The sequence below is a fragment of the Sciurus carolinensis genome, chromosome 4 (assembly GCF_902686445.1).
Source record: "Sciurus carolinensis chromosome 4, mSciCar1.2, whole genome shotgun sequence".
In the NCBI taxonomy this organism is placed as follows: domain Eukaryota; kingdom Metazoa; phylum Chordata; class Mammalia; order Rodentia; family Sciuridae; genus Sciurus; species Sciurus carolinensis.
The window spans coordinates 86,338,023-86,361,230 of NC_062216.1; the positions used below are offsets into that span (position 1 = coordinate 86,338,023).

Sequence of the window (23,208 nt, forward strand, 5' to 3'; positions counted from 1 at the left end):
CAAAATCCTATGTGTTTGTAAATTTAGTTTATAAATTGAATGTTATAAGTTTAAGCAATCCACTTTATATCCTATGATGTGATCATCTCTAATCATAGCTAGCCTACCTACCCAAGCAGCCTTTTGCAGAATTTTTAACAGAAGATATCTTCTTATTGAAATCTACTAACCACCTTTGTGCCTTCCATGGGCTATGTAGAGGAGCAACTGACCTTTTAATAAGGTCACAGTATAGTTCATCTAAGAGGGTTTTTTCCTTGTAAGGCATCAGAATTTCTACATGGCTTCCATTGTAAATCCTAAATTAATATTAAAAGCATTGTTTGACATTTGACTTGGTGGGAAGGGGCATTTGGTTTTTGTTTTTATTGAGGTTTTTTGTTGTTATTGTTTTGTTGTTTTTGTTTTTTAAGAACCAATCCCAAGGGCTGGGGAGATAGCTCAGTTGGTAGAGTGCTTGCCTTGCAAGCACAAGGCCCTGGGTTCAATCCCCAGCACTGCAAAAAAAAAGAACCAATCCCAGAGATAATCATTTTTAGTTAGCTTTTTCATTGCTCTGACCAAAATACCCAGCAAGAACAAAAGTTTATTTGGGGCTTGCAATTTCAAAGGTCTCAGTCCATAAAGGCTGACCCCATGACTCTAGGCCCGAGTGAGGCAGAATACCATGGGAGAAAGACCCCATGGAGGAGAACTGCCCAACTTATGATGGGGTCAGAAAGCAAAGAAAGAGATGAGGAGGTCACAGGGAAGATGAACCTTTCCCAGACATGTCCCCACCAGGTGACCCACCACCTCTAGTCATGCCCCACCTACGGTTAACCACCCAGTCAGTTCATTCAAACTAGAATGGAATGATTAGGTCACAGCTCCCAATATCTAATCATTTCACCTCTGAATATTCTTGCCTCAATACATTAGCTTCGGGGTACCATCATCCAAACCATAACATTCTGCCCCTGGTCCCCAGAATCTCATTTCCATCTCACTGTACAAAATTCATGTAGTTTACTTCCTAGAGTTCCATAGTCTAACAGTTTTAACATTGCCCAAATGTCCAAATTCAAAGTCTCCTCTGAGACTCAAGGTTAACTCCCGGCAGTGAGCTCCTGTTAAAAATCAAAAGCAAGTTCCATATATTCAATTTATAGTGGCACAAAGTAAGTTTCCCATTCCAAAAGGGAGGAATAGAGGCATAGAAAGAAGGGATGGTGCCAAAGCAAGACCAAAACCCTGCTGGACTTGGTTCCCTAACTCTGCATAGACTATCAAGGACACTTGTCTGTGAAATGTCGTTTACAAAGGGTTTGAGCAGTCCTGCCCCTTTGACTTTGCTGGTTGTGGTGCACATGCGCTTTTAGCCTGACCCTTTCTGCAGTCAGCAGCTTTTCTTAGCAGACAATCTCTAATTCTTAATTCCTGGGGTCTCCATTCCAACTTTCACTTCACCTTTATATCTTCACACATCATCTTCTCAGGGAAAGGGCAGCCCTCAAGGACACAGACCCCACTGTACTTTAGCCTCCCAGTCCTTCCTTTGAAATCTTAGTAGAAGCTTCCATAGTCCCTTAACTTTAGCATTCTGCATTCCTGCAGAACCAGCACCATCAGATGCTGGATAATGGCAGGGCTGCAGGGGCTTCTAAGTGCCTATGATGCTGAACTTGGGCAAGCAACATCCTAGCCACCACCATTTTCCCCATTGTCTACAAATACTTAGCATCTCTTTTGGAACTGTAAACTCCTAAAGCACCCTTCCTTGGCCCCCAACTTCATATGCACTTTTCTGGCCAAGCTGCAGTTTTTAAATTCTTTATCTGTGTTTTTTGCTCCAGTTTCTCATAGTAAAACTGCTAGCAATATCCATGCCACTCACTGAATGCTGTGCTTCTTTGAAATTTCCTCCACCAGATTAATTTGTCTTATCATTTTTAAATTCAGCCTCATAAATTCTCAGGACATAGGCAAAATGTGGCCAAGGTCTTTGATAGAATGTAACATGAGTGACCTCAGGTCCATTTCCCAATCTAATCTACATTTTCCTCTGATAACCACCTCATGAATGCCATCCCCATCCCTGTTGGCATTTTGGTCTTGTGAGCTCTCACCAGAATTGCCTGTTTTGCTCTACTTAGAGCATTCTACATCATGGCAGAAGAGTGCAGTGATAGAAAGCTGCTCACCTCATGGCAGTCAGGAAACAGGGAGGGAAGGAGGAGGAGTCTAAGGACAGTATATACCCTTCCAGTGCACAATTCCAGGGACTTACTTCTTCCAACCATTCCCTACTGCCTGTAGTTTCCAGTAGTCCATTCAGCTATCAACAGATTAAGCCATTGATGAGGTGAGATCCCTCATGACCCAATCACTTCCCCACAATTCCACTTGTAAACATTGTAGCACTTGTTACCAAGCCTTCCACACAAGACTTTGGAGGGTATTCTAGATCCAAACAGAAAGAAAAAAGGCTAGGTATAGTGGTGTGCCCCTGTAATCCTAGCAACAGAGGCTGAGATGGGAGGATCCCAAATTCAAGATCAGCCTGGGGCTGGACACAGTGGTACATACCTGTAATCCCAGTGACTCAGGAAACTAAGGCAGGAGAATCAGGAGTTCAAAGCCAGCCTCAACCTCTAAATAAAATACAAAAAGGGGTTAGGGATGTGACTTAGTGGTTGAGTGCCCTTGAGTTCAACCCCTGGTACTCTCCCCACCCCCACCCCCACCCCGGGGGAAAAAATAAAGATCAACCTGGGCAACTTTAGAGAGACTATCTAAAAACAGAAAATTTTAAAAAAGAAAAAGGCTGGGAATGTAGCTCAATGGTAGAGCACCCTTGGGTTAAAACCTCCAGTACTGCCAAAAAAAAAAAGAGAGAGAGAGAAAAGGTGTTAAACTGTCAATGCCAAGCTAATGAAAACCTCATTGTCATCCTTAAGACAACCTGAATCAATCAAAATGGTGAATGGTACTCAGTACAAAATGGTACAAAATGACGAATGATATTTAGGTGGAAACTATTTAATGATATAGTGTCTGTTTTTGAAATTCCACGTGTGCATGTTACTGAGAATTGAACCCAGGGGCCTTTGGCCACTGAGCTACACTCCCGACAGGGTCTCTTTAAATTGCTGGTGCTGCCTGGAATTTGCAGTCCTCCTGCTTCAGCCTCCCTTCTCCCTGAGATTACAGGCACTTGACAGAAATTCTGATTTTAGAAAATTCCTTCCTTAGTAGCTGAATTTCATAACTTAAATCTCACCATTGAGCTTAGAACTTGTTCTATCCCAAGGTCAACTCCAATACTGATGGTTAGTTTGTAAAGTGCTTTTGGGGTGTTTATTGTTTTGCTTTATTTGCTCAATCATGTAGTACTGGGGAATGAACCCAGGAGGAATGCTTTACCACTGAACTACATCCCCAGCTCTCTTTTTCTTTTTTTGAGACAGGGACTCACTAAGTGCTTCAGATCTTAGATTTTCCTTCCCCAGCCTCCCCTTGTTAAAAATGTTCTAATAGAGCTCTCTCTGCCTCCTGATCATCACATGAGCTGCTTATCTCTGCCACACTTCCTCCATGATGTCCTGCTTCACTATGAACCCTGAGGAATAGAGCCTGCTGTCTATGGACAGATCTCTGAAACCGTGAGCCCTCGTGGAATAAACTTTTCCTCCTCTACAAAAAAAAAAAAAAAAAAGTTCTAATAGAAAGTAATCTTGTTTGAATACCCCCTTTTAAAGTTGTTAGCCTATAAAATCACTTTCCTAATTTCTTTTTTCTTATTTTTAGCTTTTACCAGTGGTTATGACATCTTCTCTGAATGTGTTCTCCCAAGACATGTCTTCCTTATTTATATTTGTAACTTAGCTACAAATGTTAGTATGTACCTAATATACTGGACATATGATTGGCACTCAATGAATTTGATTAGATTTAAATATGAATTACCTATACCCTTGCAGAATCTCAAAAGGTTCCTGTGATTCTTTCACAGTTCATGACAGTCCTTCAAATCTAAACCCCTGGCATAGCGTATAACTTTAGAACCTCCATAATCAAAGCCTCAATTCTGAAAAACATGTCTTCACCCAGTCATCCATGAAGGTGCATAAAATTAGGGTTAGCATAAGGTGAGCACCAAAGCAGTGTTCCCTGTACATTTTATTTAACCTTGTGTGTGTGTGTAGTACTAGGAATTAAACTCAGGAGCACTCTACCACTGAGCTACATCCCCAACCCTTTCTATTTTTATTTTGAGGTCACTGAATTGCACAAGCTGACCTCGAACACCCCTTGGTTCAATCCTCTGTACCTAAATATGTATATATATATATAGAGAGAGAGAGAGAGAGAGAGAGCACAAGGGGATAAAGACAAGTGAACTATTATTATGCTATAATTCTGCTAGCATTTTCAAGTACTGGGAAAAAACCTTCCTCAAACACATACAAAAGTAGTGTCAACAGCACCTGAATTCAATAGTTATCAATTCTTGGCCAATCTTTTATCCCCGTAGGATTTTGGTTTTTTTTTAATACTAGGAAAATTAAACCCAGTGGTGCTCAATCAATGAGCTACTTCCCCAACCCTTTTTATTTTGAGAAAGGGTCCTGCTAAGTTGCCAATCCTGGCCTTGACCTTGTTTGTGATCCTCCTATCTCAGCCTCTTTGAGTTGCTGCAAATTACAGGTGTGTATCACACACCTGACCAATTTTTAAAAAATTTTTTCTGCCATCCCCACAACAAACCTGTCTCCTCCCAGATCTCACTCTTTTTTTAAACTTTTGTTGGAGTATAACATGCTCTTGTAAAAGTGCTCAGATTAGGAATTTAGCCAACATTCATCAAAACATTGAGTTTTACCAGCATTCTAGGGTCTACCCTCCCAGTGTCTGTTTTGGAACTTTATAATAATATGTGATCTTACAGTATATAATCTTGTCTTCAGTTTATGAAGTTGATCCATGATTACAGATTGAAACAGTTAATTCATTCTCTTAACTGTGTGGCATAAAATTCTATACTCTTTTTATTGGAAGTTCTATTTTCCAACTAGTACCTATGGTTTTAAGATAATTGAATATTAGTTTTAAATATTAACATATTAATTGCCTTTACGTGATTGTATATTATCTTCTTGACTGAGAAAAAAGATGATATCATACTTATGATTTATAATATCACGCTTTTTAATTTTTTTTTAACTGAGGGCCTATCACATACTAAGCAAGTACTGTACCACTAAGCTACATCTCTAGCCCTTTTTTTGTTTTAATTCAGAGAATTTTTAATTCTCACTAAATGCTGAGGCTTTCAGTAAATTGCTAGCCTCAAATTTTCAGTCCTCCTGCCTCAGCCTCCTGAGTCAAAAGGATTACAGATGTGGACCATCAGGCCCAGATTGAACAATCTACTGTTATAATGTATTATAATTATCTTAACATTTGGTTTTGTTTTAAAAGAGGTCTTACCGTGTTTCCTAGGCTGGCCTCAAACTTGTGGGCTCAAATGTTCCTTCTGCCTCAGGCTCCCAAGTAATGGGACATGGCTCCAGGTATATATTAAATTTTTAATCAAATCTTCAGCCAGAGAAAATGGATGTTTTGTTTACTCCTTTTCACCCACTTTTGACTTGTGTTACTGCCTACCTATGCATTGTGTTTTAGGAGCTGAGATTTAAAAAAAAGAACAGGTAGGCCCAGCAGAATTATAGAACTTGGCCCAAATTATACAGTTTAGGTTAAAAAAATTGAAAATATGTTGGTGTGGTGGCACAGACTTGTAAGCCCAGCTACTCAAGAAGCTGAGGAAGGAGGATGGCAAATTCCAGGCCAGCCTGGGCAAGACCCTGTCTCAAGTCAAAAAATAGAAAGGGTTTGTGATGTAGCTCAGTGGTTCAGTCTTCAATGCCAATGGAAAAGGGGGGAATATCTGTGTGTCTGTTTGTCTGTGTGTAGTTGTTTCCCTCTACCTAAAGTATTAGTAAATTAATCTCTCTCAATTTCTATTTTTCATATGTTTTTCTAGGAAAAACAAGTATCCCAGCATTTTGAGATGTTCTAATATTTAGATATCTCTACAATACAGTTGAGGCTATCCTGAACTCTGGGTTTAGTGCAAATGAGGTGAAATGTTAGCCTGACCTTACTGCTGCCTCCACTGGGTCTCTTATTCTTCGTTTTACCCTCCCTGAAGCTTTGAAAGACCCACTGTTGCAGTTTTAGTGGCACACGGTACTCCCAGTGATTACTGATCCTACTGCCTCAGCCTCCCCCGTCACTGGGATTGTAGGCACCACCACAGCCACGTTCAATTTAGTCTTTTTTTTTTTTTTTTTTTTATTGTAAACAAATGGGATACATGTTGTTTCTCTATTTGTACATGGAGTCAAGGCATACCATTTGTATAATCATAAATTTACATAGGGTAATGTTTGATTCATTCTGTTATTTTTTTCCCTTCCCCCCACCCCTCCCACCCCTCTTTTCCCTCTATACAGTCCTTCCTTCCTCCATTCTTGCCCCCCTCCCTAAACCTAACTCTAAACCTAATACTAACTCTTCCCACCCCACATTATGTGTCCTCATCCACTTATTAGCGATATCATTCTTCCTTTGGTTTTTTGAGATTGGCTTATCTCACTTAGCATGATATTCTCCAGTTTCATCCATTTGCCTGCAAATGCCATAATTTTATCATTCTTTATGGCTGAGTAATATTCCATTGTATATATATACCACTGTTTCTTTATCCATTCATCAATTGAAGGACATCTAGGTTGGTTCCACAATCTGGCTTTTGTGAACTGAGCAGCTATGAACATTGATGTGGCTGTATCTCTGTAATATGCTGATTTTAAATCCTTTGGGTATAGGCCAAGGAGTGGGATACCTGGGTCAAATGGTGGTTCCATTCCAAGTTTTCTAAGGAGTCTCCATACTGCTTTCCAGAGTGGCTGCACTAATTTGCAGCCCCAACAGCAATGTATGAGTGTACCTTTCTCCCCACATCCTCGCCAACACCTGTTGTTGCTTGTATTCTTGATAATCGCCATTCTAATTGGGGTGAGATGGAATCTTAGGGTGGTTTTGATTTGCATTTCTCTTATTACTAGGGATGTTGAACATTTTTCCATATGTTTGTTGATTGCTTGTAGATCTTCTTCTGTGAAGTGTCTATTCATTTCCTTAGCCCATTTGTCGATTGGATTACTTGCATTCTTGGTGTAGAGTTTTTTGAGTTCTTTATAGATTCTGAAGACTAGTGCTCTATCTGAAGTATGATTGGCAAAGATTTTCTCCCACTCTATAGGCTCTTTCTTCGCATTGCTGATAGTTTCCTTTGCTGAGAGAAAGCTTTTTAGTTTGAATCTATCCCAGTTATTAATTCTTGCTTTTATTTCTTGTGCTATTGGAGTCCTGTTGAGGAAGTCTGGTCCTAAGCCGACACGTTGAAGCTCTGGACCTACTTTTTCTTCTATAAGATGCAAGGTCTCTGGTCTGATTCCGAGATCCTTAATCCATTTTGAGTTTAGTTTCGTGCATGGTGAGAGATATGGGTTTAGTTTCATTCTGTTGCATATGGATTTCCAATTCTCCCAGCACCATTTGTTGAAGAGGCTATCTTTTCTCCATTGCTTATTTTTGGCCCCTTTGTCTAGTATGAGAAAATTGTATTTATTTGGGTTTGTGTCCGTGTCCTCTATTCTGTACCATTGATCCGCCTTTCTATTTTGGTACCAATACCATGCCGTTTTTGTTACTATTGCTTTGTAGTAGAGTTGAAGATCTGGTATTGCGATACCCCCTGCTTCACTCTTTCTGCCAAGGATTGCTTTAGCTATTCTGGGTTTTTTATTCTTCCAGATGAATTTCATAATTTCTTGCTCTATTTCTGTAAGGTACATCATTGGGATTTTAATTGGAACTGCATTAAATCTGTATAGCACTTTTGGTAGTATGGCCATTTTGACAATATTAATTCTTCCTATCCAAGAACATGGGAGATCTTTCCATCTTCTAAGGTTTTCTTTAATTTCTTTCTTTAGTGTTCTGTAGTTCTCATTGTGGAGGTCTTTCACCTCTTTTGTGAGATTGATTCCCAAGTATTTTTTTTTTTTGAAGCTATTGTGAATGGGGTAGTTTTCCTAATTTCTCTTTCTGAAGATTCATCGCTTATGTATAGAAATGCCTTAGATTTATGTGCATTGATCTTATATCCCGCTACTTTACTGAATTCACTTATGAGATCTAACAGATTTCTGGTGGAATTTCCTGGTTCCTCTAAGTATACAATCATATCATCAGCAAATAGGGATAGTTTGAGTTCTTCTTTTCCTATTCGTATCCCTTTAATTTCTTTGGTCTGTCTAATTGCTCTGGCTAGAGTTTCAAGGACGATATTGAATAGAAGTGGTGAAAGAGGGCATCCCTGCCTTGTTCCAGTTTTTAGAGGGAATGCTTTCAGTTTTTCACCATTTAGAATAATATTAGCCATGGGCTTAGCATAGATGGCCTTTACAATGTTAAGGAATGTTCCCACTATCCCTATTTTTTCTAGTGCTTTGAGCATGAAGGGATGCTGTATTTTATCGAATGCTTTTTCTGCATCTATCGAAATAATCATGTGATTCTTGACTTTAAGTCTATTGATATGGTGAATTACATTTATTGATTTCCTAATGTTGAACTAACCTTGCATCCCTGGGATGAAACCCACTTGATCATGGTGCACTATCTTTTTAATATGTTTTTGTATGCGATTTGCTAAAATTTTGTTGAGAATTTTTGCATCGATGTTCATTAAGGATATTGTTCTGAAATTTTCTTTCCTCAATGTGTCTCTGTCTGGTTTAGGTATCAGGGTAATATTGGCTTCATAGAATGAGTTTGGGAGGGTTCCCTCCTCTTCTATTTTATGGAATACTTTGAGAAGTATTGGAATGAGCTCTTCTTTAAAAGTTTTGTAGAACTCGGCTGAGAACCCATCTGGTCCTGGACTTTTCTTTGTTGGTAGGCTTTTGATGACTTCTTCTATTTCATTACTTGAAATTGGTCTATTTAAATTGTGTATGTCCTCCTCGTTCAGTTTAGGCAATTCATATGTCCCTAGAAACCTGTTGATGTCTTCGAAATTTTCTATTTTGTTGGAGTATAGATTTTCAAAATAGCTTCTAATTATGTTTTGTATTTCAGTCGTGTCTGTTGTGATATTTCCTTGTTCATTCCGAATTTTAGTGATTTGGGTTTTCTCTCGTCTTCTCTTTGTTAGTGTGGCTAAAGGTTTATCAATTTTGTTTATTTTTTCAAAGAACCAACTATTTATTTTGTCAATTTTTTGTATTGTTTCTTTTGTTTCAATTTCGTTGATTTCAGCTCTGAGTTTGACTATTTCCTGTCTTCTACTACTTTTGGGGTTGGTCTGTTCTTCTTTTTCTAGGGCTTTGAGCTGTAGTGTTAGGTCGTTTATTTTTTGAGTTTTACTTCTTTTATTAAATGCGCTCCATGAAATAAATCTTCCTCTAAGTACTGCTTTCATAGTGTCCCAGAGATTTTGATATGATGTTTCTTTGTTCTCGTTTATCTCTAAGAATTTTTTAATTTCCTTCCTAATATCTTCTGTTATCCATTCATCATATAATAGCATATTGTTTAATCTCCAGGTGTTGGAGTAGTTTCTGTTTTTTACTTTTTCATTTATTTCTAACTTCAATCCATTATGATCCGATAGAATACAAGGTAGTGTCTCTATCTTCTTGTATTTGCTGACATTAGCTTTGTGGCATAATATATGGTCTATTTTAGAGAAGGATCCATGTGCTGCTGAGAAGAAAGTGTATTCGCTCTTGGTTGGATGGTATATTCTATAAATGTCTGTTAAGTCTAAATTATTGATTGTGTTATTGAGATCTGTGGTTTCTTTGTTCAATTTTTGTTTGGAAGATCTGTCCAGTGGTGAGAGAGTCGTGTTAAAATCACCTAGTATTATTGTGTTATGGTCTATTTGGTTTCTAAAATTGAGAAGGATTTGTTTAACATACATGGAGGAGCCACTGTTTGGGGCATAGATGTTTATGATTGTTATATCTTGCTGATTTATGCTTCCCTTAAGCAGTATGAAATGTCCTTCCTTATCCCTTCTGACTGACATTGGCTTGAAGTCCACATTATCTGAAATGAGGATGGATACTCCAGCTTTTTTGCTGAGTCCATGTGCATGGTATGTTTTTCCCCATCCTTTCACCTTTAGTCTATGGGTATCTCTTTCTATGAGGTGAGTCTCTTGCAGGCAACATATTGTTGGATCTTTCTTTTTAATCCAATCCGCCAGTCTATGTCTTTTGATTGATGAATTCAGGCCATTAACATTCAGGGTTATTATTGAGATATGATTTGTATTCCCGGTCCGGTCATTTGGTTCATATTTAAAATTTTATTTATTTATTTATTTATTTTTGGACACATCTTGGTTCCTCCTTTATTTGACAGTTCCTTTAGGATAATTCCTCCCTTTGCTGATTTGCTTCTTTGTTTTTTATTTCTTCCTCATGAAATATTTTGCCTAGAATGTTCTGTAATGCTGGCTTTCTTTTTGTAAATTCTTTTAGCTTTTGTTTATCATGGAAAGATTTTATTTCATCGTCAAATTTGAAGGTAAGCTTTGCTGGATATAAGATTCTTGGTTGGCATCCATTTTCTTTCAGAGCTTGAAAAATGTTGTTCCAGGCCCTTCTAGCTTTTAGGGTCTGGATTGAAAAATCTGCTGATATCCGTATTGGTTTCCCCCTGAATGTAATTTGGTTCTTTTCTCTCACAGTCTTTAAAATTCTGTCTTTATTTTGTATGTTCAGTATGTTCATTATAATGTGCCTTGGTGTGGGTCTGTTGTAATTTTGTGTATTTGGAGTCCTATAAGCCTCTTGAACTTGATTTTCCATTTCATTCTTCAGATTTGGGAAATTTTCTGATATTATTTCATTGAATAGATTGTTCATTCCTTTGGTTTGTTTCTCTAAGCCTTCCTCAATCCCAATAATTCTCAAATTTGGCCTTTTCATGATATCCCATAGTTCTTGCAGATTCTGTTCGTGATTTCTCACCATCTTCTCTGTTTGTTCAACTTTGTTTTCGAGGTTAAATATTTTGTCTTCAATATCTGAAGTTCTGTCTTCCAGGTGTTCTATCCTATTGGTTATGCTTTCTATGGAGTTCTTAATTTGGTTTATTGTTTCCTTCATTTCAAGGATTTCTGTTTGGTTTTTTTTCAATATCTCTAACTCTTTATTGAAATGATCTTTTGCTTCCTGAATTTGCTCTGTTAACTGTCGATTGGTGCGATCATTCAGTGCCTGCATTTGCTCTTTTATCTCATCATTCAATGCCTGCATTTGCTCTTTCATCTCATCGTTTGCTTCCCTAATCATTTTAATTATGTACATTCTGAACTCCCTTTCTGTCATTTCTTCTGCCATGCTGTCGTTGGATTCTATTGATGTAAAATCTAGATTTGTTTGGGGCATTTTCTTCCTTTGTTTTCTCATATTGTTCAGGAATCAGTGGGTCATTAAGATATTGCAGATTTCCTCTATCGACTTATAATGTCCCTGAAGATTGCTAGTATATCCCCTCTTATCCTTCAGTAGCCTGAAGTCTTGGAGGAGGTTGATAATGCGGAGCTCCACGAAGAAGCTGCCTCTCTAGGGTGGTGACCCTCAGGTGGCGTATATTCCCTGCTAGTGGTCAGAGGTGTCTCCACTTGTTGACCAATGGTCATCCAAAGGGGAACTAGGCTGCGGGCTGAGGCAAGGCCTATTTGTGCCTGTGTCTCTGGTTTAACCGTCCCTGTGGGAAAACCTCTCCCGGTAGGGAAGACTCACTCGGTGGGAACGTCTCGCTGGTCAGTTCCCCTCCTAGAGGTTCCCCTCAATCTACAACTACCACCTGGGCTGCGCTGTCTTCCTCTGCAACGTTCCCAGGGGCCCAGACCTACCTCCTGGGCCTGGGAGCCTCACCCTCCACCGGACAGCAGCCCGGTTTCCGATGCAGTCACTAGGAGTCCAAGCAACTCACTTCGCGTCTCCTCCTCCCGCCAACCTCCCATAGCCCTAGGCAGTCACTCCAAGCCCAAGTGACCCACCCTGTTCCTCCTCCTCCCCCTCGGGGTAGCCCCCCGGGTGTTCAGGGGCAGTGGCTCTGAGACCAAGTGACCCACCGCGCTCCTCCTCCAGGCAGGCCACCGGTGTTCAGGAGCGGTCGCTTTGAGTGCAATCAACTCACCACTCGCCTCCTCCTCTGGCAACCGCCTGTGGCTCTGATGCAGTCACTCCTAGACCAAGCGACCCGCCGCACTTCTCCTCTTCCTCCGGGCAACCCCCCAGTGTTCAGGAGCGGTCGTTCTGAGTTCAAACAGCTCGCCACACAGCTCCTCCTCTGGCAACCGCCTGTGGCTCTGATGCAGTCACTCCTAGACCAAGCGACCCGCCGCACTTCCCCATCTTCCTCCGGGCAACCCCCCAGTGTTCAGGAGCGGTCGTTCTGAGTTCAAACAGCTCGCCACACAGCTCCTCCTCTGGCAACCGCCTGTGGCTCTGATGCAGTCACTCCTAGACCAAGCGACCCGCCGCGCTTCTCCTCTTCCTCCGGGCAACCCCCCCGGTGTTCAGAAGCAGTTGTTCTGAGTCCAAACAGCTCGCGATGCAGCTCCTCCTCTCCATTTTAATCTTTAAATAGTGCTCCTATGTTTGGCAGAGAGGCAAACACCTATTATCTCAGAGACTCAGGAGACTGAGGGAGGAGAGTGGAAAGTTTAAGGCCAGCCTCTGTAATTTAACAAGACCTTGTCTCCAAACAAAAAATAAAATAAAAAGGGCTAGGGATGTAGCTCAGTAGTAAAGCTTCCCTGGGTTCAATCCCCATTACCAATAAATACATAAATGAAAATAAAAGCATACTCCTCAAATAATTCCTCACTGCCTAATTTTTTAAAGTAATTTTAAATGAGTTCCAGAAAAACAAAATAAAGTTGATCTTAAAAAAGAGAGCCTTTGTGCCAGTTGCAGTGGCACACATCTGTAATCCCAGCTACTCAGGAGGCTGAAACAGGAGAATTCCAAGTTCAAGGCTAACCTGGGCAATTTAGCAAAACCCTGTATCAGTACAGAAAAAACTAAAAAGAGACTGGGATGTAACTTAGTGGTAATGCACCCCTGGATTCAATCCCCAGTACCAAAAATAAATAAATAAAATAATCAAAAGGAGTTAGGGGCATAACTCAATTGTACAGCACCACTGGGTTCAATCCCTAGTACCATGGGGGAAAAAAAAAAAAAGCCCAATAATGCTAAAATACAAAGGATTTAGTAGGTTTATTCATGGAAAGATTTTAATGTGGGCAATAGGAATATGTTTTACTTATATCTCTTCTGCATTTTAGGAAATAGCCTTAAAGAAAAATTTACCACATTGCCAAGAATAACTTGAACTGTTTCTTCAAATTTATACCATTTAGATAGTAGACTCAATTAAAATGCTTAAATTTAAGGAAAAAATGAGTAATAGTTAAGGTGAGTTGATTGTATTAAATTTGATTACACCATCACCACAACATAAACAAGTTCCCCAGTAAATTCTTTGTAAATTGAGTTGTAAAAAGATGAGAACCACTGGGCACAGTGGTGCATGCCTATAATCCCAGCAGCTCCAGAGGCTGAAGCAGGAGGATTGCAAATTCAAAGCCAGCCTCAGCAATTTAGAGACACTGAGCAACTTGGTGCAGCCCTGTCTCAAAATAAAAATAAAATAAAATAAAAACAACTGGAGATGTGGCTCAGTGGTTAAGTGCCCCTACGCTCAATCCTCCATGCCAAAAAAAAAAAAAAAAAAAAAAAGGAAGCCTTAAAAAAAAAGGAGTTATAAAAATTTTTATTTTTTTCAATATAAAGTACACAATTTTCTAAAATCTGTAAAGAGCCAAATGTGCATCAATAGTGCATGTCTGGGGGCTGGGGTTGTGGCTCTGTGGTAGAGCGCTTGCCTAGTATGTGTGAGACACTGGGTTCAGTTCTCAGCACTGCATATAAATAAATGAATAAAAATAAAGGTCTATCAACATCTAAAAAAATATTTTTAAAATAGTGTATATCCATAATCCCAGCAACTCAGGAGGCTGAAGCAAGAGGATCACAAGTTCAAGACCAGTCTCTGCAACTTAGTGAGACGCTAAGCAAATTAATGAATGAGACCCTGTCTCAAAACAAAAAGGACTGGGTGTATTGCTCAGTGGTAAAGTACCCCTGGGTTCAATCCCTAGTACAAAAAAAAATTATAGAAAGGTTTTAATAATAGTGATAATACCATAAAAGCGCATTCTCCCCATTAAAGTAATTTACACTCTTGATTTTAGGAACTGGAACGAGCATGGAGAGAATATGATAAGTTGGAATATGATGTAACTGTTACCAGAAACCACATGCAAGAGCAGCTAGATCGCCTTGGTGAAGTTCAGGTAGGAAAGTATATTACCTTTTACATTATTTTAACTGGTTTTCACTTGTCTTTGTACATTTACCTCACTACATATACATGTACCCTTAAGAGTGTTTACACTTTGGCTACCTAAAATGTGGATTTGAAGCTGGACTCAGTGACACATGCCTATATTCTCAGCAACTCAAGAAGCCGAGGCAGAAGGACTGCAAGTTCGAGGCCAGCCTTCAAAACTTAACAAGACTATGTCTCAAAAGATAAAAAGGGGGCTGGGTGTATAGCTCAGTTGGTAGAGTGCTTGCTTCACAAGTACAAGGCCCTGGGTTCAATCCCCAGCACCAAAAAAAAAAAAAAAAGATTAAAAGGTCTAGGGATGTACCTCAGTGGTAAAGTACCCCTATGTTCAATCCCTAATTCTATAAAAAGAATAAAAAATGTTTATTTGAATATGTTCACTGACAGGAAGTTTATTCTCTCACAAAGCAAGCTATTCCCCTTGTTTAAAATTCTAGTGCTTTATTTAGCTGGGATCATTGGTATATGCCTATAATCCCAGCAATTCAGGAGGCTGAGGCAGGAGGATTGCAAGTTCGAGACCAGTCACCATAACTTAGTTCAAGAGCAACCTGTGCAATTCAGCAAGTCTTCCTCAAAAAAAATAAATCCCAGTGGGTTGGGAGGCCAAGGCAAGAGGAATGCAAGTTCAAAGCCAGCCTCTGCAACTTAGCAAAAACCTGTCTCAAAATAAAAAAATATAAAATTGGGGGGCTGCATGTATGATTACACTACTGGTATGACTCAGCATCATTTACAGTCAGAGGAATGAGAAGTTATGCTCCATTTGTGTACAGTGTGTCAAAATGCCTTGTACTGTAGTGTATAACCAATTAGAACAAATAAAAATCAAATAAAATATGAAAAAAAGGATTGGGTGGGTGTGGCTGAGTAGTTAAGTGCCCCTCAATCTCTGGGAGGGAGGGAGGGAGGATGGGAGAGAGAGAGAGAGAGAGAGAGAGAGAAAGAAAGAAAAAGAGAAAGAGGGAGAGGGAGAGGGACTGGGGACCAAAAAAAAAAGTTATTTATTCCATAATGTAAATCCTGAGCTTTGGGTTGTTTTATGCTGAGCTCTGCCAGCAGTTTCTATAAATTTGACGTCATATTCTTTCATTAGTCTCTCTGTTTCACTTAGTAGTATTGAGTTGTGAATTTATCAAATTGGTTATCATTTAAAATAATCTAACGCATTCTGTATTAAATTTGTTTTTTATTAAACTGTATTTAGTCTATTGTCTTAATTGACCTATTGTTAGAATGGGGGACATACAGTACCATTTGGTATTTTAAAAATCCAGTTTGTAAAGAGGCAGATCTGTAGTCAATTTCCAGGTTAGTTTTCTTATCTGTAAAATAGAAAAATTAGAAGACTTGTCTTAAATTGTTGCTCTGAGGAGTGGAAACAATATGTTTTACAAAAATAATGTCACTATTTGGTTATGCCCTATATAAATATGATCATTTGCACTGGAAACCCCCAGTCACTGGACTTGAACAGATAAATCAATGCAATAAATAAAAGATTAGTAAAGGCTAGGTACTGAGGCAGAAGGATCACTAATACCTGGTCAGCCTTAGCAACCTATCAAGACCTTGTCTCAAAATAAAAATAAAAAGAACTGGAGATGTAGCTCAGGGTAAAGAACCCCTGGGTTCAGTCCCCAGTACCAAAAAAAAATCATAAAGACCCTAAGTAGTTACGATATTCTTTGGAGGAAAATAAAACTAGAAGACACATTCTATGCTTGGTAGACCAATGGAACCAGAATAGAACTTAGCAGAGCATGAATATGTAACCCTGTCTCAAAATAGGAAGGGCTGGAGCTGTGTCTCAGTAGTTAAGCAGTCTTGGGTTCAATCCCTGGTACCAAAAATAATTAAAGTTTAATTTATAAATCTGACATAGTCAGAGATTAACAACAATAACTAATAATACAATAGAATGATTAGTAGAAATGAACAATTCATAAGTTTTAAATAATTTTATTATATAATTGTTTTGTTACCCTTGTTCTGTTTATTTAAAACTTATGAATTATTTATTCCTGTGATTTTCTCTTTAGGATCTTTGTGAACTGCAGTCATTCAAAACTATGGAAGGCCAAAATAAAGATAAGGGAGGGCTACTGTACATTTTCCATTACTTTTTTTCTTCCCCTCAGAAGTGGTTTTTGTTTTGTTTTAACCTAGGATTGGTGAATTTCTGTTGTTTTCTTTCTTTTTGTATTTGTTTTCATTTTAAGTCCCTTCTAAACCAGTATGCCTTCCTGGGATCATGTATGATGCTAGACAAAGCTTTTATAAAGATGTAAAATATTACATTTACATCTGAAAAATAAAATATTTTTCTTTCTCTGCTTTAACTTTTATCTTTTCCATCAGGGTTGTAAAATTAGGAGCATCACATGGTCATGTTAAATATTCTTCAAATTAATCCACTGCAGTTCTCATTTTTAAATATATAATTAGTGGAATTACAACTCACTTTTTTCTTGTATGTGGTCTACCGTTTTTACTGATAGACTGAATCAGCAGGAATCCAACGTGCACAAATTCAGAAAGAACTTTGGAGAATCCAAGATGTCATGGAAGGGCTGAGTAAACACAAACAGCAAAGAGGTACTTCAGAAACAGGTAAATTAGCTTTGCATTTCATTTTGTAATAATGGACCATCGTGATAGATCTAAGTGGAATAATACACATTGTTGAGTTTCTTTTTTGTTTTCTTTTTTTGTTTTTGTGTATGTTTTTATTTTTGTTTTTGTTTTGGTGGTGGTGGCGGGGGTGGGGGGTGGTTGGTTGGTTGGTAGGTTGGTACTAGGGATTGAAACCAGGGGCACTTTATCCCTGGGTCACATCCCTAGCCCTTTTATTTCTTATTTCGAGATAAGGTCTCACTAGATTGCCCTGGTTCTCCTATAACTTGAATCCTCCTGCTTCAGCCTCCAGGGTAGCTGAGCCACCCACCTGTCTTTTGTTGCTTTAGTGCAGTTTTTATATTAGGAAAACAAGCACTCTTTGTAAAGCTCTGCCAGCCCCACCTACACACACACACACACACACACACACACACACACATTATTTTAGCTTTAGGAATTGTTTTCTTCAGTTTCTCTTATAAATCTTGTTAGAGAAAAAGGTGGAGGAGGTTGTTCTATACCTGTTTTTCCACATTGCTTTTTTTCTCTTTCCTGATACATAAATTGCATAAGAATTCAGTGTATAAATGAACTATAGTTTAAGCTAAGTGTGGTGGCGCATGCCTGTAATCCCAGTGGCTCAGGTGGCTAAGGCAGGAGGATCACAAGTTCAAAGCCAGCCTCAGCAACTTAGTGAGGCCCTATCTCCAAATAAAATACAAAAAAGGGCTGGGGATGTTACTCAGTGGTTAAGCACCCCTGAATTCACTTCCTAGTACAAAAAAATGTAGTTTATTTATCCATTACTATATTGATGGACATATACTTTGTTTCTAGTAATAACAGAACACACTTTGCTAGTACTTACTAAATTCCAAGAAGTGAAAAATAAGCACCTATCTTCCATTTTGAGTGAATATATCCAGATTGCTCTCCTAAAAGACGATATCAAATTGTGCTTACACCAGTAATATTTGAGGGAACCCATTTCTCCATGCTCTTGTGTAAATCACATATTTTAAAGGTTTTTAAAAATGTAATTGACCTCAAATTCTGAATACATTAATACAGGGACTCGAAACTGAAGGCTGCATTTAAAATAAGTGAAATGAAATTATTCTTATAGATTTAGAAAGATGTGTTTAGTGTAAGTAGCTATGTTTTCTAATTTTTTCTAATAGGTATGGCAGGATCAAAGCCTTTCTCTACAGTTAAGTACAAAAATGAGGTAAGTTGGGATTTTTTTCCTATGCATTATTTTAAATATTACATGAATTATAAGTAATTAAGTTTTCTCTTTTACCATAACAAAGATTTTTTTAAATATATCAAAGTTATTCAAATCTTGAAATTTGGTTCAGTAATTTAGTGCTTCTAACATTTTGCTTCCCTTAGTGCAAAAAAAAATTGAATCAATGGTCTTCATCTGTGCTAGATCTTTAACATTGTCATTCTTTTTCTGAGTAATTTGAATATTATCGTGGTTTCTTATAGTTTGTAAAATTTGTAGAATGATTGATAAGTTTACTTAGTCTTACGCATGGCATAAAGAAAATAGCACTACAAAGAGATACTGTCAACCTAATTGAAAGAATCTATGGTTTTTTAATTTTGTATAATGTCAAAAAGAAACATTTCTTTTTCTCTCCTAAAAATTATAAAAACATATGTAAGATTTTTTTTAACTAATTGTTTCTTGTCCTTTTTAAGTGAAATGGAGTAGTTTCATTCAGTAATCTGTTTCAATGTTGAGTTTCAGTATAGAACTAACCTATATGTTATGGGGAAGAAAAAAAAACATTTAAAATCCAATTATTAGCTATTGTAAAAATCTTGGGTTTCACTTTTCACTTTGAGACTTTTGGCTTGGCAGTGTCCCTTTAAATATCTTAAAGTAAATTTAGATTACTATACCATTGCAAAGAATTTAGATATGCTTAATTTAATCTGCTTGTCTAAATAAGGTGACTATTCTACAATCTTTAGGAAGAGGAAGTAGTCCCACCTCGTCCTCCACTTCCTCGGTCTTATGACTTTACAGAGCAGCCTCCCATAATCCCCCCTCTGCCCAGTGATAGCAGCTCCTTGCTCTGTTATAGCAGGGGCCCAGTGCATCTATCTGAAGAAAAGAAGATTCATCAAGTTCAAGGATATCCAAGAAATGGATCTCACTGTGTAAGTGGCTGGAATAGCCACAAAATAATCATGCCCTTTCATTTTTGGAATTAATTTATTTTATACTCAAGTATTTTTTAAATAACAACACTTTTAGCTGGAGCTTTTGTTTTATATATAGCTTTATCATTTGTGTTTTTCAATTTTTATTTTATCATTCTCACTTTTTAATATTTTCATAATTTTAATGTTTCATAATTCCATAATCTTTTCATAAAAATGATTACTTTGTACATGTTAAAAGAACCATATCTTTTAAATAACCATTTCAGGATATTAGAGGCATGATCATGGTTTTTGTTGTTGTTGTTTTTGAGAAAGATTCTGTATCCAGAATACCAGAGACCACTGTATCCAGATAAAATCATATCTTTAGATCAGAAAGAATGGAGAATGAAAGGAGAATGAAAAAAATTTATACTAGAAATGACACAGAGCTAAGACTTAGGCAGCTTGGTATAGGAAACCCTTCAAAGATACACACATTGCCAAGGAAAGATGTTACCCCTGAAACTTGAAAATAAGAGGTTTGGACTTAAGCAAATAAATGTGGAATGTAATTGGAAGGAAAAGAAAATAAGAAAAACAATTGAGCCAGGCACAGTGGTACACACCTGTGACTCCAGAGACTCTAGAGGCTAAGATAGAAGATTCACAAGTTTGAGACAAACACGGACAACTTAGTGAAACCCTGTCTCAAAATCAAAAATATAAAGGAATGGGGATGTAGCTCAGTGGTAAAACACCCCTGGGTTGAATCCCCAGTACTGCAAACAAAGAAGAATGGGATTGAGCTAATTGTGAGAACAATAAAATGTTTCCTGCTGGGATGTACCTCACTTAATCAGACCAACTATTAAATGAAAATTACTGAATGATAAAATTATTTTTAGACCTCAGCTATACCATAATAAGAATTACTTTGGGAGTAATACTGCATTTTAGGCCCTAGGTTCAATCCCCAGCACCAAAACCAAAAATGACTTTTTCCCTAAGAGGAATACACTTAATTTTAAAACAATAAATTTTACTAATTAAAAATCTTTCAAATTACTTTTTTCTACTTAGTTGTTCTATATGTATTAGTTGTGTTAATCCAGGATAGCCAACTGGGACTTCTGGTTTTTAAGACTTTGAGTCTTTTTCATGGTAAACATTTTTAAATAAATTTATAGCTGGACAGTGACTCAGGAGGCTTACAAATTTCAAGGCCTACCTTGGCAATATAATGATACCCTTCTCACAAAGTAAAAAGGACTAGGGATCTTGCTAGGTGGTAAAGTGCCCTTGAGCTCAGTCCCAACTACCACAAAGAAAGAAACTTCTAGCTTTTTTGTTTTGTTTTGTTTTTGTTGTTGTTGTTGTCTTTGTTGGGTTTTTTTCCTGTTTGTTTTTATAATTGTCTGTCTTCCTTTCAAGGGTCCAGATTATAGACTCTACAAGAGTGAACCAGAGTTAACAACAGTGGCAGAGGTTGATGAATCCAATGGGGAAGAAAAATCAGAACCTGTTTCAGAGATGGAAACTCCAGTTGTTAAAGGTCAGATATGTTTTATCTCCTTTTATTTTTTTCTTCTGTTTTCAGGCACCTTAGTATTATATTCAGTTTACATGTTGACCCAGTACCCATACAAACTCACAGTTCTTTATCTGAAACTTTTGGAATCTCATGAATTTCTGCATTGGGAAATTTTCAGATATTAGGAAGATAACATCGCCCAGAAACCATACATGGCATCTCAAATAGGCATGAGGCAGCACCCCCTTTTAAACACATTGATGTGTCTGGAATAGTCATCCTAAGTAGAGTATGGATTTAAAAGTATTAGATCAGGTTGGATTTTACTGAGAGATCAGTTAATGCCAAACTTTTTAAAAGCTTTGCATTTACTGAATTATTTTGTCCAATTTCAAAATTATTCTTGAGGGAGGGCAGTGGCTAAAACAAATCTTCACAATTATTTAAAAATAAATTTCAAAGTGATAGGTTTTTTTAAATATGTGAATTTTCCTGGTGGTAGTATTTAATGCTGTTCATTCTTCAAGAAGTCAGTGTCATAAAGAAAAGGGTAGCCAAGAGGTTTCTTCTAGATTAAAAAGATTTTAAAAGAAAAACAACTCAGGCTTGAGATAGGGCTCAGTGCTCAAGAGTTTTCTTAGCATATGGGAAGCCATGGGTTCTATCCCTGTAAAAACAAAAGATATGGGGCAGTGATTGAAGTTTGTATGAACCATTATTTAAAAGGAAGAACTATAAAAACATTCTTGGGATCATTCCAGAACTGTAAACACGTTCTGGGTATTACTAATAGCGTATTGTGGTTAAGTAGGGCAATATAAGTGAATTCTGAAAAACTTAGGAAAAAAGTACTGGCAGCTTATTTTGAAACGATTCACCAAAAAAACTACATGTGTGTATGTTTACATATTTATTCAAAGATATAGTAAAGATGGGAAAGTATAAAAAATTTCATAGAAATAAATTCTATTTATTATCCCCTGGACTGATTTTCATAGTCTGCTGAAGGACCATAAAGTTAAGTATGAAAAACACGTAAGAGGTAATGTTCACATAGATTTTTTCCATAATTGGAATATTTTTCTGGGTCATCTAACATTGGATTGGGATGGCGGTTTCTGGCGATTGAACCTGGGACCTGGTGCATGCTAAGCAGTTGCTCTACCATGGAGCTGCATCTCTAGCCCCTGGGGCAGTGGGGTGGTTGTTGTTTTTCTAGGGTTTATTTATTTATTTTATTTTATTACTTTAAAAAATACATCTTGGGGCCGGGATTGTAGCTCAGTAATAGAGCATTTGCCTAACACATGTGAGGCACTGAGTTCTATCCTCAGCACCACATAAAAATAAATAAAGGTATTATGTACATCTAGAACTAAAAAAAAAATTTTTAAATATATCTTTGGTGAATATATATATATATGGTACTGGGCATTAAACTCAGGGGTGCTTTACAACTGAGCTATATTCCCAGCCCTTTTTATTTTTCCTTTTGGGACAGGGTCTTATTAGTTTGCTTAGAGCCTCACTGAGTTGACAGATTGGGAATCTTGTCAAGAAACATTGTCATAAAAAGTTGGACCCTTAAGGCAGGAGAGGGTGGGGGAAGGAAAGATAATGGACTAAGACAGACATCATTACCCTATGTACATGTATGATTACACTAATGGTGTGAATCTACATTGTGTACAGCCATAGAAATGAAAAGTTGTATCCCATTTGTGTAAAATGAATCAAAATGCAGTCTGTAAAAATTAAAAAAAAAAAAAGTCGGACCTTAAAGGACTATACTTTCAATGAAAACTGATTTGTTGTATTTCATGCAAATGCAAAATTTCTGCCCATCAGAATGAGGGTAAATACTATCAATACATATGTCTGACAGAGACCTTATACCCAAAGTATACAAACAAATCCCCAAATTACTAATAAAGACAAGACAAATGACCCAATAATAAGTGAGCAAAAGATTTGGACCCTTAACAAGTACAAATATACAAATGATTGGTAAGCATTCAAAAATTTTACAACTTACTAATTGTAAAGCAAATGCAAATTTAATGCAGTTTTAAACCACAATTCTTACCCTCTAAAGAGGTTAAACCAGGACTGATACCACCAGTTGTTTGTTAGGATATATAACAATTGGAAGTCATATTTCCCATATTGGTATAAGATGGAACAACAGTTTGACAGTTTCTTACAAAATTAAACATTTATTTTTGGCCTTTTGACTAAGATTAAGTATAAAGTTAGATGTTCAGTTATCATATGATCCTCTATATATTTACATAAGTAAAATAAAGCCAGTGCAGTAGTACATGCCTTTAATTCCA

General features: G+C 37.5%; 1 protein-coding gene across 1 annotated transcript in view; it reads left to right on the forward strand.

The window, feature by feature from the left end:
- Plekha5 (pleckstrin homology domain containing A5) overlaps positions 1 to 23,208 on the forward strand; it is a 261,754-nt gene that overhangs the window by 218,107 nt on the left and 20,439 nt on the right. The window contains 5 exon segments of the mRNA XM_047550136.1: positions 14,402 to 14,503; positions 17,061 to 17,172; positions 18,360 to 18,406; positions 19,165 to 19,353; positions 20,773 to 20,893. Of these exon segments, the coding sequence (XP_047406092.1) occupies positions 14,402 to 14,503; positions 17,061 to 17,172; positions 18,360 to 18,406; positions 19,165 to 19,353; positions 20,773 to 20,893 (571 nt within the window).